The sequence below is a fragment of the Corvus hawaiiensis genome, chromosome Z (genome assembly GCF_020740725.1).
Source record: "Corvus hawaiiensis isolate bCorHaw1 chromosome Z, bCorHaw1.pri.cur, whole genome shotgun sequence".
Taxonomy (NCBI): Eukaryota; Metazoa; Chordata; class Aves; order Passeriformes; family Corvidae; genus Corvus; species Corvus hawaiiensis.
The window spans coordinates 8060861-8078147 of record NC_063255.1 but is presented as its reverse complement, the minus strand read 5'-3'; the positions used below and the strand labels follow the sequence as shown (position 1 = coordinate 8078147).

The 17287-nt window shown below is 43.9% G+C and overlaps 1 protein-coding gene and 1 long non-coding RNA gene across 2 annotated transcripts in view; one reads left to right on the top strand and one right to left on the bottom strand.

Annotated features, from left to right (window-relative positions):
* Positions 1-7794, bottom strand: part of LOC125320572 — a 41117-nt gene extending 33323 nt beyond the window's left edge. Inside the window, exon 1 of the long non-coding RNA XR_007201187.1 lies at positions 7706-7794. This is a non-coding gene — a long non-coding RNA (uncharacterized LOC125320572). The remainder of the gene's footprint in view (positions 1-7705) is intronic.
* Positions 7795-9893: 2099 nt separating this feature from the next.
* FST (follistatin) lies at positions 9894-16675 on the top strand. Its single transcript, XM_048292627.1, has 6 exons — positions 9894-10168; positions 12176-12367; positions 12774-12992; positions 13338-13562; positions 14597-14827; positions 15546-16675. Exons 1-6 carry the CDS (start codon positions 10087-10089, stop codon positions 15626-15628), a joined length of 1032 nt encoding a protein of 343 aa, XP_048148584.1. The 5' UTR covers positions 9894-10086; the 3' UTR covers positions 15629-16675.
* The last annotated feature ends 612 nt before the right edge of the window (positions 16676-17287 follow it).

Sequence of the window (17287 nt, the reverse complement as noted above, 5' to 3'; positions counted from 1 at the left end):
TATTGTAGAAAAGTATGACTTAAATAAAAGGCCATGTATAGTAACCATGTAACTGAGAAAGTGATGGGCCCTGGTCTAATAACACACATCACCTCTACACGTGCATCTTGTCAGAACAGGAACACTCAAAAAAGAGAGATCACGTTTGAAGATACTCTTGTTTCTGCATTGAAAAGAACATTCCTGTAATTGAATCACAACATTCTATCACTTTAAACAAATTATTAAAACTATAAAGACCAAAAAGTAATTACAAATAAATCCCTACTATCTAGTTTCTCTCCCTACATTCAGGCATAATTTATCTGTTATCATTCATCTATGTGTCAAGTTGTTACTTTTTTTAATTTGTGGTTGAAACTTGTCCAGAATTTAATCTCCTTTTTCTGTGAAAATCATATTATTTTAATTCTGAGAAGCTCCAAGAACATTTTGGAGATTTTCTTTTTTTCTTTTTTTTCTTTTTTTAGTAAGTTCAATAGAATTAACACTCTCATACTGTACTCTTACAATATCTTAGAATAAGACAAGAATTACCTGCTAATGTCCTGATGCAGGATAAAACAAATTTTCTACGAGGCTTAAAAAAGATCTTAAAAATTATGTGTATCTTTAAACAAGAAAGGATACAAATTGTATATTTATTTCATTTTTAAGTGGTTCCAGACACTGCAAGTTACACTGTTTGGTATGCTGTTATTTTCCTCAAAAGAGTCAGTTACTTCACTTGCGCTATTGAATTTTGGGATACTGTGGTTTGAGCCAAATAGCATACAGAGTCTAATGCTTAAATTACTCTCTCACTGTCTAGATTTGTTATGTCTTCATCTTTGAGATACTTCAGAATGAATTCTTTCAAGGATTTGTGTTTTACTAGTAGCAGGTTACTAAAGCGTGCTTCAAAATTTTGTGGGTAAAGCACTAACTGGGCTGTAGACTTTCCACCTCATGGATATGAAATCAGTTTTGACTTAGGCCTTCTCAGGAATGCTTTTCTTTATTCTCTTTCCCTTTTATTTTATCAATAGGTAAACTGCACACACATCAAAGACATCTAAGAAGAACCAAGCTCTTGGAATTCATTCTTAGTCCTCAAGAGGTCTCTCTTATTTTGTGAATTCTTTGTAGCTGTAAGTCAGTTTGGAGTAGTGAACATTGTTTTAAAATATTACACTTTCAGATTTTCAATTGTTTGTCAAAACCTCCCTTATATCTGTTTGCTGCTAAGAATCCTTTTAAAATTTTTTTTCTCTACTAAAATACCATGAACACCAATTGAAATCTAAAAGCACAAGTTTGATTTGATTCTTTACTTCGCAGTCCTCTCAAGAGGTTCTAATTATTCCATTATTTACCCCTGTGCTATCCCTTCCCTTCTCTCTCCCCTGCTCCTCCACCAAAAGCTCTTGAGTTTCTGTAAATGAACATGAAGAAAAGTGTCTTTCTCTGACAATCACATTTCCCAAAGTAGGCTGCTTTTGCTATTGTGTTTTCACATCTTTTAGGGACAGTACAGCCCCACAATTGGTAGGCCTAAATTTTCTGGTTGGAAAATCTAGTGTCTCTTTCACGGACATAGATGTTCTTAAAATGATAGATATTGGAATCCAGACATCATATCAGAGTCTCTGCCTTAATTTCTAAAAAATTACTTGAAAATCTCATTGTTCTGCAGAAAGGCTTGAAAACGTGATTGTCATCTCAGAAACCAGAAACTAGGAAAGCAAGATAACTGAATTAAAAGCTACATATTTAAGTTGATTTGTTTGAATCAAGCCTTATGACACATGTACATTCAGAACACTTGACCTTGACAGTACTGCAGCTCACTGAGGGAAGCAACCATGAAAAACAAAGACTTATGAGAACTTCTGGCCGGAGGAGTGGGGCCTAAGGCACCCTCTAGTTACCATTACTGTCATCATTACAGAGAATCAGGGACTTGCCAAGCCTCACAGATTTGCTGATTATGACCCTACGTAGCAAATAGCACTATTTTAGCATTCAGGTTAGAAGGAATTTGGGTGCTCTGACAGAACACTTTTGTGACTTTTCCCATTTGCAGACATGGCCTTCTTTATCTACAAAGCTAAAAGGGATACTATGCTGCCTTCTCACCACCACCACCACAGAATTTCATCTCCCTTTTGGATACCATGAAGGATGCTCAGAAAGTTCTGTGAACTCTGCAGCACATGGTCAGTCAGTGAAGGACTAGAAACAGAGTGAGTTTAGTCTTGTAAATAGGGTCTTTCAAGACTGTACAATTAGGGTGGAACTAAGATGTTAGGAACAAGGAATACTTGGACTCCGGGTCACACTGCTGTCACAGTCTACTGCCTGTAATGAAAGAAAATAAGACAAACTTCATGACCAAACCTCATAATTCTTTCATCTTCAGAAAAAGAAGAAAGTGAATCTATGGTAAATGTAATAGACATAAATAAGAAGTAGCCACCTAATTTAGACCAAATCCTCAATGTCTGCATTTTATGAGAAACTTTCCTTTAAATAATCAGCTTCTCTTTATCATTTTACATTTAAAAATGTGGGGCCAATCCAAGTATTTCTGCATGCATAAATGAGATACGGTAACACAGCAGCAAGAAAGAACGACCAGTGGGGACAGATTTAGTTAAGATTTGGGCTTATCCCCACTGTTCCACAGGGTATCCATATGTCCTTGAGCATGTGGTTTTGTGCCTGAACAAAGTCAAGTCCAAGTGTACCCAGGTTATTTTTACAAAGCTACCAGATATGTTACAATACACTTCTGGAGCAGCAGCTGGAGTTACATAGAATAGGTACATCATATGGAAAAATGGCTAAAGCTTTTTTCCTGCCCGTACCTCTCAAACTCTCTCATCTGAGATGTAGATGATCTCCATGCTTATTCCTCCTGCTCCCACAATAGTCTTGCACAATGACAAGACTTGGTAAGGGCGAGCAAGTTCTCAGAGTCTGAGGGCCCACAGATATCCCTCCCACCAGAGGAAACCAGAGCTGATTGGATTGATCACGAGAAGAGGCAAGGGTCGGGACAGAGACAAGAAAGCAGAAGCTCAAACCCATGCACTCTGAACTGCCCTGCAAACCTGTAAGTAAACTTGCTACCTGGTGTACAGAAGACGCACCTCTTTTCCCAGACATCCAGGGAGAAAGGGTACTGTACTCTAGGGACTGGCAGTCTGGATATGTATCTTCCTATCCATAACTTGTGGCTACTCAAGTCACCTCATGATCAAGCATAGAAGAAAGTGTATGCAAACTAAACACATTTGTGGACAGAACAGAAGCCACAGGGATCACTAGACCCCCTTCTCAGGGGAGTTTTAGGAGGACATAAGCCAATCTTAGTGTTACTGAAGGGCGACAATTTCCACAGTACATACTGTGAAGCCAATGAAGTCTAAGTAATCCATGCAGGGCCTCCAGTGCAAAGAAATTTATGCAATAAACCCCAAAAGAAAGCATGAATTACTCTGGGGTCTTCATCCTTCCCAGACTGCTAGCTAGTATTTGTATTTATTCCATAAAAATCTGAATTCAAAATAAGACTTTAGATGGCCTCTATCTAGCACTGCAGTAGGACAAGTCTACAGAGATACATGCAGAGCCATGTGCTTAACATAGCACAATAGTTTCAATTTGTACTAAAAACAATTTTTGGAAATTCACTGTTGTTTTTGTCATAGCAAAAATGTGCTTCATAATGGACCAAAAATTTTGATGACCTGTAAAGAGATGTGATACATGTGTGATGATGCTTCAGATCCTGAAATACGCTCCTTTTCTGCTCATAAAAATAAAGCAGCTCACCACAAAAGGGAAAAAAACTTTTCTTCCATCATAGCTATGACCTTAACTTCTCAAAAATTCTTTGTCAGAGTTAGTCCCATTCACATAATCATTTTTGCTGATATCTAGTTCATTTCTCTTCTGACTAGCATGTTTAAGGAAGTACTAGAAGGTGACATTTGGAGCATTTGGAGTTTAGCAACATGTACCATGTAGGACAATTTTGATAACGTCCCAGTAAGCTGGCACTGACTAAACAGCAGCCTAAAATCCATTTAGTTCCATTAATATTGGAAAGTAAACCATTAAAACTGATCTTCTTCCCTGATGGGCAGTAAAGTAAATATAAACCTCACAATAAGGAGTTAATGATCTGTCCCTAACAAGGCTGTAACTTTGATGCACTCAAGTACTTACTCTCTTAGTCTAGAAACAAGATCCAGTACATCACCAGATACATGCATTGAGCTGGAAATTTTCCATTTGTTACCCTTTTTGTCTTGGTATATTCAGATTGTCACAGTTGGCTATCATGCTTAACAGTGATTTTTTTTTCCTCATTAAGCTCCAATCCAGGACCTATAGTCAAACATAGCCTTTTTTGGATTTGAGAGTTACGTGACTCCACACTTCCAAATAATCAGATTTGCCCTTCACATTAAGTCTAATAGAATCAAATTAATAAGAAGAAACACAAAGTAATGGCAAAAATTGACTTAATTTTCACGGTAGTTATTTACAAGCTATGCCTGTCCTCACTTTATCTTTGGGTTAATCTCCAGTCCTGGTTCAGCTGCAACTGATTGCCAACTGATATGTCTCTTGAAGTCTGCCATTCAAAATGTTTCAGACCTTAAAAGCACAATACCCACATATAGCCCCGCCATTCCTAAAGCCCTATGCTCCTCATCTATAATTACAACTTAAAAATTTGAAGTTTTGTCACCAAGAATGACATAGCTTCACTTGGCAGAGTTGTGGAAGTAGAAAAGGCAATTTGCCTGTCAGGAAGCTGGGCAAGAGCCATTCTGCACTTAACACATGACTTAAGACAGCCAAAGGTTGAAATGGTCTTCCAGGAGCTGTTCTGCCTGACAGCTTTTCTCTCTCCATGCTCCCTCCCACTATGCCACTTCTTAAGCCTTTATGTGGAAATGGGTTGTCTAGAGCTGGTGCTGCTGTCCTGGCATTTCTTTACAATAGTAACAATCTAAGAACTCTTAAGAGCAGGTCTCCCACAACAATTATATTTTCTTTCCTATTTAAAATATTTTTTTTAGTTTTCAAAAATTCATTCAGAATCTATGTCTGAATTCCTGTTGCTGTTGAAAACACTGCAATCCTAACAAGCTGAGAGACTTTTTCTGCCCTAGAAATCTATGGTCTGTTGCACATTCTAGTTGTTTTATATTGTCTGAAAATATACAGAGGAGCACCTCATCAAAAAATCGGTAAAGCAATAGATCAGTAGACTCCTTTATAATTTTTTATTTCACTTCCCCAGATAGTTAATATTTTTAAGAGTTTCCTTACAGTTTTTTCCAACACCATTTTCTACTGGAATTTTGCACCTTTGTCCAAATTTTTAATAACCCAGAAAGCTTTTGCAACTTGTTTAACAACCTGTTTTCATTCCACTCACACATTAATCCTTGTCTTGCCACACCACATCCCGTTTGCAATGGGTACTGAATAAGACAACTTGCTGGACTTCCTCAGTGCTGGTCCATGATACTGCCAGCACAAGACAAGAGAATGTCTTTGGAGCGTCTAAGACAGCTTGCCCTGTTTGGACTTCCAGTAAGAGGTAAGTATCTATCAAACGGTAGAGGGATACACAATTCTGTTATTACTTCCTGAACTACCAAAAAAAGGTAAGGAAGGGGCCAGTTTGGCTCATATCACATATATGTCAATTTTATCTGACCTAAAACATGAATGACACCTGTGTCCGTGACCTTTCTGCAGTATGAACCAGAATGAACAGTTGTGCCAGTGTTACATTTTAGGTAAGATCCCTACTGCCTCTTTATCCAGTCCATTGCTCACCACTTGAAAACAGACATAACCTCTTAGTTCAGCTAAAAAACAGAAAAACGCTGTTCAACATACCTGTATTTGTCCGATAAGCACAACACTCCCCAATAGCATGCAATGCAACTTCTATGTTTAATAGTCTCACTGATGTGTAGGAATAATTACAGTGTAATAGCACACATATCCAATACCTGATATTAGAATTTAGTTGACATATTTTAGAGGTTCGTTTTGTCAGGAACTGGTTTGCTTGTTTTTCACAAAAAGTCTTGGTTAAATCAAGAAATTAACTTTTGTAATATAATTTTTATGCTACTTTTTGCTGAGGAACAGCACATGAAATTTCTACAGAAAACGTTGTTTGAAGGACTGTGTTCTCCTACACTTAAAAAAAAAAAGTGGAGGGAAAGCTTTCCAAACGGAACAATGCAATGGTACTCAGAAGAGTCCTTAAATCTAGTATCTGAGATGCCAATGAGGGGAGCCTACACAAAACTGCAGTTCTCCAGAAAGAGGCCCTTCTTTTTGTGATAATTGGTGCAATTAGATGGGAACAAAGCAAGGTAACAATTCTTCTCTCCTACCAGAAAAGGACGTTCTACCTTTATTTGAGTACTTGCTCTGTGGGAGAGGCCAGTTGTGTGAGAAACTGCATGGGATGATGCATACATACATCCAGGACCACAGGAGGGTGTCCGATTCTTTTTCTGCTCCCTTGAATGTCGTATTCCCAGGATAGGCCTTCCCATTTTCACTTGATCAAAATCCAGATCCCTTCCAAATAATCAGTTTTGGCCTGGAGTCCCATCCACAACCTCAAAAAACTTTATTGCAGACACGTTCCTCAAAAAGAGGGGGTTCTGAGCTGCTCCACTCCTGATACAAGAAACCACTCCTCTGTTAAGAGGCAACACAGAGGGGAAAGGCATAAAAGGTAGTAAGTTATACTAGTACAGTGAATAGTGACTTATCACAAAGTAAATATTCCATGTATATGTGGAATATATGCATGTACATGTGTGTCTATATGTATGTGTGTGTGTATGTTAATAGACGAGGTAACTTGCAGATTATTTTTCCTCCTTCTCAGTATTTTGCTGCTATTTTCCTCAGAGGCCCGCTACTTAATATTTTGGATTATGGAGTTTGCTGTAGCTATAGCTATATTAGAAGTAGGACACAGAAATATGTAAATTGAGAGCCAAATCTGAACTTTCTGAAAGTCTGAGATGTTAGTATATAAGGGTTTTTTTAAAGGCTCTATTATTCCAAGATCAGGGCCAGCTGCAAAAATTGGATTCACATCCAAAAGCCTATATTAAAATGCATACATTTCTTGGTAGAAAGAAGTTTTGAAACCTGTCAGACTGAAAACAACACTCTTTTCTTGTGCTGCCTGACAATTCAGTTACAGATTGACCCTATTGGTTTTTTGGTAATTTAAATGTGATTGTTGGCAAAGCAGAGAGGGTGGGGGACTCATAAAGAGTGGCATGCACAGTGAGAAAGAAGAAAGCATTTCTGATTACATAATATATCCCTGACATGTTCTTACTCACAAACGCAGTATCTGGCATTTAAAAAAAGAAAAAGGGAAAAAAAAAAAAAAAGAAAGAAAGAAAAAAAAAAAGAAAACAGTGAAAGAAACAGCAGCTGTTTCTATGTGATGTCAGCGAACAGGTGTGATACAAATCTCCATACCAGCGCAATCATATTGATCTCCTGATGATGCATGCGTGAAGCACATGTGCAAACCTTATCGACCTATTCAGCGTTTCATTTCCAGGAACATGGCCTGAAAACGCCTCACTATAACTGAAAACATTATCAGGATAAACACCGTATTGGCCAATTACTAAAAAAAACATACACAAACGGAACACGGGAAAGGGAGCCTGACCCCGCAGAACGCCCGGCAGCCGTGCAGTGCCGGGCCGTGCCGGCTCGCGCAGCGCCGGCCTGTGCAGTGTTGGACCGTGCTGGGCCGGGCCAAGCCGTGCCGAGCCGGGCCGGCCGAGCCGAGCCGAGCCGAGCCGAGCCGAGCCGAGCCGAGCCGAGCCGCGCCGCGCCGCGCCGAGCCGAGCCGAGCCGAGCCGAGCCGAGCCGAGCCGCGCCGCGCCGCGCCGAGCCGAGCCGAGCCGCGCCGAGCCGTGCCCGGCCGTCTCGTTCGAGAGCCGCCGCCTGCGCGCCCGTCGCTGCCGCTGGGATGCCCCCGAGCCCCCCCGGGACGCCCCCCGGACCACCCCCTGCCCCGACGCTGCCCCGGCGGGGGCCGTGCTGCCTCCGGAGCCCCGCGGGGACAGGCGCGGGGGGGGACCGTGAGAGGTGCGCCCGGCGGCGGGGGCGGCGAAAGCAGCCAGACCCCCGGCTCGGCGAGCTACGCGCCCCAAGCCCGGCGCGCTGCCCTCCGCCTCTGGGCTGGGCCGGGGCGGGGGCCGGGAGCCGGGGGAGCGGGCCCCGGGAGCACCTTGCGCCGGGCTCCGGCGCTGCCCGAGATCCGTCCGCGGCGCTGGCAGGGGAGGCTCGGGGCCGGGGGCGCTCCGGCGCTGCCGCTGCGCGCCGCCGCCAGTAGAGGGCACTACGCAACCCTGCATGAGCGCGGCTCCGGCAGCCGGCAGCAGGGGCGGGGGGCAGGGGGAGAGTGGCACCAATTTGGGAAAAGATTAAAAAGGATGTGAAGTCCTGGAGCTTCTGAAGTGCTCAAAATGCCCGGGCGATGCTCAGGACGAGGATCATAATAATAATAACAAAAAAAAAAAAAAAAAAAAATGCAGAGAGGTCAATCATTTACCAGTCTGCTCCTTAATGCGTGTGACCGCAGGTGGTACCGAGGGACATTGTGATTCATGCCCACTTTCAAAGCGGGACCAGGGCCCGGCCTGAGGCACCCAAACAACTGTCTTCTAATATTAGCACGGCTGTATTTCTGGATCTATTATAGTCTGTCCAGACAGATCCTATTGTAATGGGATCTTTTATTAAAAGATTAGCACTATCTCCTGCAGTTGGTGGAAAAAAATCTGTTATCACTGAGTTATTTGCAGTTGTGGGGAGGGGGCAGTCGGGAGGGGGTGGTGGGGGGCGGGAGCGGGGAGGAGGGGTGTGGGGAGGGCCGGGCGGAGGGCGCGGGCGGCCGCGGCGCACCGGCCCCTGACCCGGCACTGTCCGGGCATTCCTGTCTGCATACTTCGCAGTCTGTTGTGCTTTGGTGGCTCAGAAAAGCGAAAGAATCGAAATTTAAAAGGCAGCTTTTGAATAAACAATACCATTTTCCGTTAAGTAATCGTTTTGTATAAAAGGAAATATCGCCTACTCAGTTTCATTCAGCGGTGCCAAAAAATGTTATAAATGAGAGACCGCCAACTTTTCTAAGGGGAGAATAATGCCAGACTGTGCTTAATAAACTAGTGCCCTAGAAGTTCATTATCGATGTTGCAATCTTTTCTGATTCTGAAAAGAGACCGCCTACGTCGCCCCCTTTCCCGTCTCGTCCTCCCGGGCTCTCCCAGTGAAAAATCTATCACTCGGGAACGGCCCTAGGTATTAAACTTTTAGTCGGTTCTGTCTTTTGGGTTTTTTGTTTTTTCAGGTTTGGGGCTGGTCGATCGCGGTTTGGGTTTCTTTGGGCCGAGCGATCTATCCGCCCGCCCGCCGGAGGTGCGGGGAGTGGGATGTATCCTCCGCAGCCACCTCGCGCGGGGACCGCGCCCGCGGAGCCGACTGTGGCCGGCCGGGCGCCGCTCCGCGCCTCGGCAGCACCCCCAGCCCGCCGGCGAGGCCGGGGCGCCCCTGGGCCGGCCGTGACCCCCCGCGGGTCTCCAGCCTCCCGTGGCGCTTGCGCGGCCGCGGCGGCTCCGCGCCGGGGCCGGGGCCGGGGCCGGGGCTGCTCCCGTCGCTGCCCCCGCCGGCGGCTCCGCCGCTCAGGGCTGGCGTGGGGCTGCGCGGGTGCGCGCCTGTGTGTGCGTGCACCTAGAGCGGATAATCGGAGAGGGTTTCCAGAAGGTGGAAAATGTCACCTGATTCACACTGAACTTTTTAAATCTCCCCACCCCCGAGCAGACACACACACACATTAGGAGACCGCCCACCGCAGACAGCTAGGACCCCCGTATAGATTTAAAGAGAGACTGCATTCAGAGCCTGACGTTCATTCAATAGAGCGATCATAAGCAGGCTGGCTAGTGCTCGCTCCCTCTCCCTACTCCCCCTCACGCTGTCTCTGCGCCTCTCTCACTCCCTGCTATACTGAGGATGTTAAATCAGAGAATCCACCCGGGCATGCTCTTAATCCTGATGTTTCTGTGCCACTTCATGGAAGATCACACAGTGCAGGGTAAGACCAGACTGTTTATTCGCAGATATGCTTCTTTATTACTACTATTTTTTTCTGTCTTTCGGGATTGGTTTAGTTTGCTTGTGGTGTTAAACGCCTCTCTCCAAGGTCCAACAGAACTGAAGTTAACTGTGGGCATGGGATTGCTTTGTACCGAGGCGCAGAGGTGTCATTTAGATCTCTTTTTGATGGGATCTTTGCACTGCTCTGCAAAGGCACAGAGGACAGATAGGATGTTTTTAGTTTTTTATTGTTATTATGCAGCATGAATGAAGAGTAGAATCGTGAGGGAACTTTCCCAGTCTCGGCTCCCGAATGAGTGCTCAAAGTTTGTTGGTAATTTAGCTCAGATTTTTATCTCGTCTGGCTGACTGAAGGAGAGGTGGTGATGGAGAACCCCACGATTACAGTTGACATTTTTAGAAACCAATAAGTGGTCATTTTACTGACTTTAATATTGGGATTTCCTCCTCCTCCCTACTCCCATACTTTTTTTTTTTTTTTTTTTTTTTTTTTTTTTTTTTTGAGTGTGCGTGTCTGAATAAATATTGATGTTGTAAATCCTCCTGCACTGAAAAGTATGCTTAAATAAGTTGGCGGTTTGGTTTTTTTCTTCCTCGTGCGAACAAAACAAACCCGAACCTGATATTGACAACTCTTAAGAGCCCTCTTTCGACACAAGGGAATATTGATTTTTAGTTAGGGGGCTTTTCCCCTTTTCTTGACCATATTCCAGCCACAACCTGGACGTCTTGCCATTGCTTCTTCTATAATTCTTTCTCTCTTTTTTTCTCTTCCCCTGTACCGATATAGAGCATAAATTAATCTAACGCAGGCAACAGTGAGATGCAAAACTTTTTTTTTTAGGGGTATTGTTTGTTCAATTATTTTTACCGGGGGGGGGGGGGGGGGGCGGGTCTTCCCCCTCGCCCTGCGACATCTCTGCTGGCCGATCCTGACCCCTCTCTGCGGTATATTCCCATCGGAGTAAGGAGGCAGGATCGAGCCCTGGCTGGATTAGCAGCAGAATCAATTGGTATTGAGTTGCTGGAGAATTCACATTGGTTATTCACGAGAGACTCATCCCAACCAAAATGCTTCCGCTAAAAAAGGGGGAGTTGCTTGGACTAATGTTCTTGGCTTGACTCCACACATAACAGGGATACTAGGGGGAAAAAAAGCAAAAAATAACCCCAACAAAACCCACTCTACCCGGTGTAAGGACAGTGTACTTTCCTCTGAAATGCTTGCAGGAGAGATGGCACCTATAACTTTTTCAGCTTGATCGATTTTTAAAACTCTGTAGGGACCTCCTACTCAAAGTGTCCTTGTATTTTATGTACTTTGCTCACTTTTTTTTTTAAACTCTGCTGAATTATTTTAGTGAAGGAGACATTTGTTAATAGAAACAGCAAAATGTGGAGATTTCGAAAGACTTCGCTAACAGCAAATGTTCCCAATTCGTGCAGATTGCAAAATGGGCTGGGAGTGAAACTGTGCGGCACTAAAACAATGCTGCTGTGCAGCCGCGGTGAGGAGGAGAGGGCAGGGGGAGGAGGAAGGAATTTGCAAGCGCGATTTTCTTTTTATTCCCTTTTAAATGCACATCCTTTTCAATCTCTGTCACGTGTCGGCAGTGCTCCTTCTGCTCTACATATGGAATAAATACCTCCGAAAACTCTAGTTCTGTTTTGGTCGGGTATTCTCTTTCTTTCATTTTGTTTTGTTTTGGGTTTTGTTTTGTTGTTTTCTTGGTTTGGGCTTTTTAGTTCTTTTGTGGTTTTGGACGGGGATTTTTTTGTTTGGTTGGGTTTCTTTGCGGAGGGAGGGCTTGTTTGTTTCTTAAACTGCGCTTCCAAATAGGCCATAGTAGCTGCGGGTTATGAAACGGGACAAATAAAAGGAAACAGTCTAGTAAAAGTCACGGCAAGGCGCACGTGCTGTGTCTGGGTCACTGGTGGCCGCCACTGATCCGTCTGGGTGTCCCCCCCGCCCCCCGCCCCGCAGCTGGGAACTGCTGGCTCCGGCAGGCGCGGAACGGGCGCTGCCAGGTCCTCTACAAAACCGACCTCAGCAAGGAGGAGTGCTGCAAGAGCGGCCGCCTAACTACGTCGTGGACGGCGGAGGACGTCAACGACAACACGCTTTTTAAGTGGATGATTTTTAATGGGGGAGCCCCAAACTGCATCCCGTGCAAAGGTGAGGGGGTGCTGGCGAGCTGCTCCCTGCTGAGGAGCGGCTCCGGCAGGGGCTGGTCTCGGGGAGGAGGAGCGGGTAGGGAGCTGGAGGGGGGCAGCGTGGTCCTCTCGCTTCCTTCCTCGTCGGGGCTTTGAGGGGCTTCTCGTACCAGCCCCGAGATCGAGGAGGGGACCCCCATTTCTGCCCGCCGCCTTGAATATCACGAGGAGAAGGAGAGAGACACTCTCTCCCCCCTGCCCTCACTGGCGGAAGGAATTTACCTCGAGTGGTGTGTCCTGGAACGGGAGGGAACGGTGGTTTTGCTCTGTGCTCTGCGTTCACGGTATCTTTTTTTCTTTAAGCAGTTTTGACACCAGGTCTGTTCTGCACGCTTGGTACTAAAGTCGTGCCTCTTTCCTTCCATCAGAAACATGTGAGAATGTGGATTGTGGACCCGGGAAGAAATGTAAAATGAACAAGAAGAACAAACCTCGGTGTGTTTGTGCTCCGGATTGCTCTAATATCACTTGGAAGGGCCCTGTGTGTGGCTTAGATGGGAAAACCTACAGGAACGAGTGCGCCCTTCTCAAAGCCAGATGTAAAGAACAGCCTGAACTCGAAGTCCAGTATCAAGGCAAATGCAAAAGTAGGTTTTCAAATCTAATCCAATCTCCCTCAAATGCCAAAGGGTGTCTGTCTGAGTGTAGGGAGGAGCTGTTGGATGTACTTCCTCACAGGAATCCGGTTGGGAGAAAGTAACTAGACCATGCTCAACAGACAAGGATGTAGCTGAACTGAGAGTTCACGATAGTGTAGCAGCACTTGTGTTCCACCAGTTATCCTGAGATGGGAAGGCATCCTCCGGCAGCCCTTAACGGAGGAGAGCTGCTGAAGGCTTCTACCTGATCATTTGTTCTTGTTGACACCTATTCACTCCTCACTGGGATCCTGTTATCTTCTACTAATCACTCTGTTTCTGTCTGTATTTCAGAGACCTGCAGGGATGTCTTATGCCCAGGCAGCTCCACATGTGTGGTTGACCAAACCAACAATGCCTACTGTGTGACATGCAATCGAATTTGCCCAGAGCCTACCTCCCCTGAACAGTATCTCTGCGGGAATGATGGCATAACCTACGCCAGTGCCTGCCACCTGAGGAAAGCTACCTGCCTCCTGGGAAGATCCATTGGATTAGCCTACGAAGGGAAATGCATCAGTAAGTATCTTTGGAGGAGACCAAGAGTGGGGGGAGCTTCCTCAATCACCTGTTTCAGGGTATCCAGTGCATGTAACTGGAAGGATATATTGGTGGGGAGGAAGAGAGACTTCAGCAGCCTGGGTTAGTGCTCCCCTCCCAGAAAAGGAGAGCCAGGGTGAACTTAGTCCTGGAAAAGACTGCAGTAGCGATGAGGAACAAGAGGGCCTGATCCTACTACAGCTGTGGGTGCTGACATCAGTATCCACGGGAGAAGTAGCCTCACTGAAATAGATGATGAGACGGTTACAATGTAATAAGGTCTCTGTATTCAGTGGGCCTGGATTCCTGGAAACAATTGTCTTCAAGTGGTCTTGGCAAAGATGATGTTAACTAAATTGAAAACATCTGATCACCTTTCCTCTTTAAAAATAATTGTGGGGTTTGGAGACAGTGGGTGGGTGAAGACAGGCAAATAATTTCTGTGCAACCTGACATTCTGTGTTGTGAGTGATTCCAGAAAGGACTGATAGTGCAGTGCATTACAATGGAGCACCTGCAGGGCAGCATCTGCTCCCCAAAACTGCTGGGTGAATCTGGGGGAGTCTCAGGTTGCTTTTAGTTGGCATAAGTTGAGGTGAATTCCCTTTCAAATCTTGTAGACAGCTGCTCTCAGTGGGTAGGTTTAAAAATGATAGATTTAGAAATGCTGGACCTGTTGACAAATCCTGCATTTACCACTAATTTGGGGAGCCGAATTTCCACTGACATGAAATGGAGCAGGAAAGTCATGTACAATAGGCAAATGTAATTCTGTATTCCCAGGGCCAAGCTTTGCTGGCACAGCTGTCTTTCCTCCCCCACATATAGACAGGCAATGTTGTCCAGGGGAATACTCGCTTGAGCAAAATCAGCAAGTATCATCACATCTACTACATCTGAGCTTTGTTTCTTCACAGTTCACAGGGGAAAGGGAGGATTTAGGGGTTGCTTGTCTTTGCTTTGCTTTTTGCTTTGTCTTTTCACTTACCTCTAGTATTCTGTGTTATTTTTAGAAGCCAAATCCTGTGAAGACATTCAATGCAGTGCTGGGAAGAAATGCTTGTGGGATTTTAAGGTTGGCAGAGGTCGGTGTGCCCTCTGTGATGAGCTATGCCCTGAAAGCAAGTCAGAAGAAGCAGTGTGTGCCAGTGATAACACAACATACCCAAGCGAGTGTGCCATGAAAGAGGCAGCTTGCTCCATGGGTGTGCTTCTAGAAGTTAAGCACTCTGGATCTTGCAACTGTAAGTGAGATTTTTAACTCTGCAGACACTTAAGGCTTCTGAAGGCGATACCTAGGTAATGAAGACTTACACCTTTAAACATAAGAAAGCTTGATTTATTGATTCAAGGTACAGTAGAATATAAGTATCTATCTTTCACGCACACACTTTGGTTGCTGATAAAATGCAATAGATCTCCAACAACGAGCTGGCCTTCAAGTTGGAGTTTTTGGGGATGTTCCAAGGACAAGCCATTCTATCAGAAAGGGGTTGCCCGAGGAGTGTAATTCTAGTGACTTTTTTTGTACTTTGTCTGCTCTCGTGTGCTTTGCTGATTGCTTTATTAACACCTGGATAAACTCTTAAGTCGGTCCAAAAGAACAAGCTTAAAGGTAGCACATGGCACCTGGTTTAGCACAGTTGCCTCTACTAACTCTCAATGAAGGACACAAAGCAATTAAACTAAAACACCAGAGCGCTTTTTATTTGATTTCAGGAATCTACCAATAAAACCTGAGCCATTGATTCTTCAGAACTTTCTGCAGTTATGACTTCATAGATTATGTATAAAAAACCTTATTGCATAACAGCAGATGCCAAAGAGCATCTCACTACAAGTCGCATAAAATGCAACGCTGTATAATGGCTGTTCAGAGGGCTTTGAAAACATGCACTGAGCTGCTTCTGCGCTGTTGTTGTCCTTATTTAAACAACAGCTCCCCTGTATTCCCCCATCTAGCAATTAATGAAGACCCAGAAGATGAAGAGGAAGATGAAGACCAGGACTACAGCTTTCCTATATCTTCCATTCTAGAGTGGTAAAACCTCCATCACTATTGGAACAGCCATTGGGCACAAAATCAATGTCCGTACTGTAAATAAGTGTATGCTTATTTATTTTGGGGAGAAAAAAAAAGTATACATATAGTTGAGTCTCGTAGACATTTATTTATACTGTGTCATGTTTTATAATTTATACATAAAATGTCTGGTTGACCGTACACCTTGTTTTTTGAAGAAATTTATTCGTTACGGGAAGAGCAGTGTTATTTATTGTGAGGTCTCTTGCTTGTAAAGTAAAGCTTTTCTTTTTCCTTGTGAACTATGAAAGTCCATTCCTTAGAGCCTACCCACATGATCTCATCTCTTCATTTCACTGATGTTAACTCTTTTCCACTTTAACAAACTTGCATGTCAGTTTCTGTTACGTTTATTTATTGGATTTTCTTTTTGCTGGTTCTGTACATTAAAGATCCCTCGTGTTTTTGTTTACAAGGAATCTTGACTGACCAAAAGGTGTTGTAACTGACTTAAGTATACTTTCAAGGTGCAGTGAGGCGATCTTTAAGGAAACTTCTTACACTTAATTTTCCCTACTTCCGATCACATTATGTACTGAAATGATCTCAGTGTACTGAGAGTTTATACTGTACTATACAAATTTTGAACCCAAAGAAATTGGATTGTGAAGTTTGATAACGGCGACAGGCCTAACTGTAATGAGAATAAAGGTTTTATTTTATTTTTGTTGTTTTATTTTTTTGTAACATGCATAAATGTTTTATCAGGTGTTTCCTTTAAGATGGTCTTGCAGTACCACTTTCAAAGTTTTCTTTCCCAATCGGTGTGTTGCTAAAAGTTATATCAAAGCTTTATCAGTTCAAGTTTCTTGCTTTTCATAATACTTTTTTTCTGATGCAATTTTATATTTTCAAACATGGCGAGTTAAATATAAATTCATTTAAATATATAGTTTTGTACTTTTCTACCATGTAAATGTGCAATGTATATAAAAGTTATAATGTGTATTTGTAAATAAATGATGAGTGAAAAAAAAATAAAAAGTGGAATTTTCCCTAGAGGCAGTCATCAGTCTTTTGTTCTGAGTGGTTCTGGTCCTCTGGATTCTTTTGCACCATGCAACACTGTTTAAGGCCAAAGTTCTCAGCTCGTATTGATATAAAAAACCCTATTTTCAGATAGGGGCAATGTCTCCAGTTCATTACTATTTAAGTCTAAGTACAGTGATAGAGGAGAAGAGATTTGTCATTTTTGTTACCCTCTCAATGCTCTCAATAAAAAATGTCGTTTCATAGAATCACAAAATGGTTTGGGTTAGAACAGACCTTAAGATTGTCTAGTTTCAACTCCCCCGCCATGTTCAGGGACACCTCCCACTAGACCACATTGCTCAATGCCCCATCCAGCCCGGCCCTGAACACTTCCAGGGACTGGACATCCACAGCTTCCCTGGGCAACCTGTTCCAGTGCCTCACCATCCTCACAGTAAAGAATTTCTTCGTAATACCTAGTCTGAATTTCCCCTCTTTCAGTATGTACCCATTCCTCCTTAACCTGCCACTCCAGTTCCTGTCAGACAGTCCCTCTCCAGCTTTCCTGTAGGCCCCTTCAGATACTGGAAGGTGTCTGTGAGGTCCCCACACAACCTTCTCTTCTCCAGGCTGAACAGCCCCAACTTTC

Bases quoted from the DNA above. Each gene is read 5' to 3' on its own strand.
- FST (XM_048292627.1), top strand. From the start codon at position 10,087: ATGTTAAATCAGAGAATCCACCCGGGCATGCTCTTAATCCTGATGTTT. The intron at 12,368-12,773 runs GTGAGGGGGTGC...TCCTTCCATCAG, and splicing joins AAACTGCATCCCGTGCAAAG to AAACATGTGAGAATGTGGAT. The intron at 12,993-13,337 runs GTAGGTTTTCAA...TCTGTATTTCAG, and splicing joins GTATCAAGGCAAATGCAAAA to AGACCTGCAGGGATGTCTTA.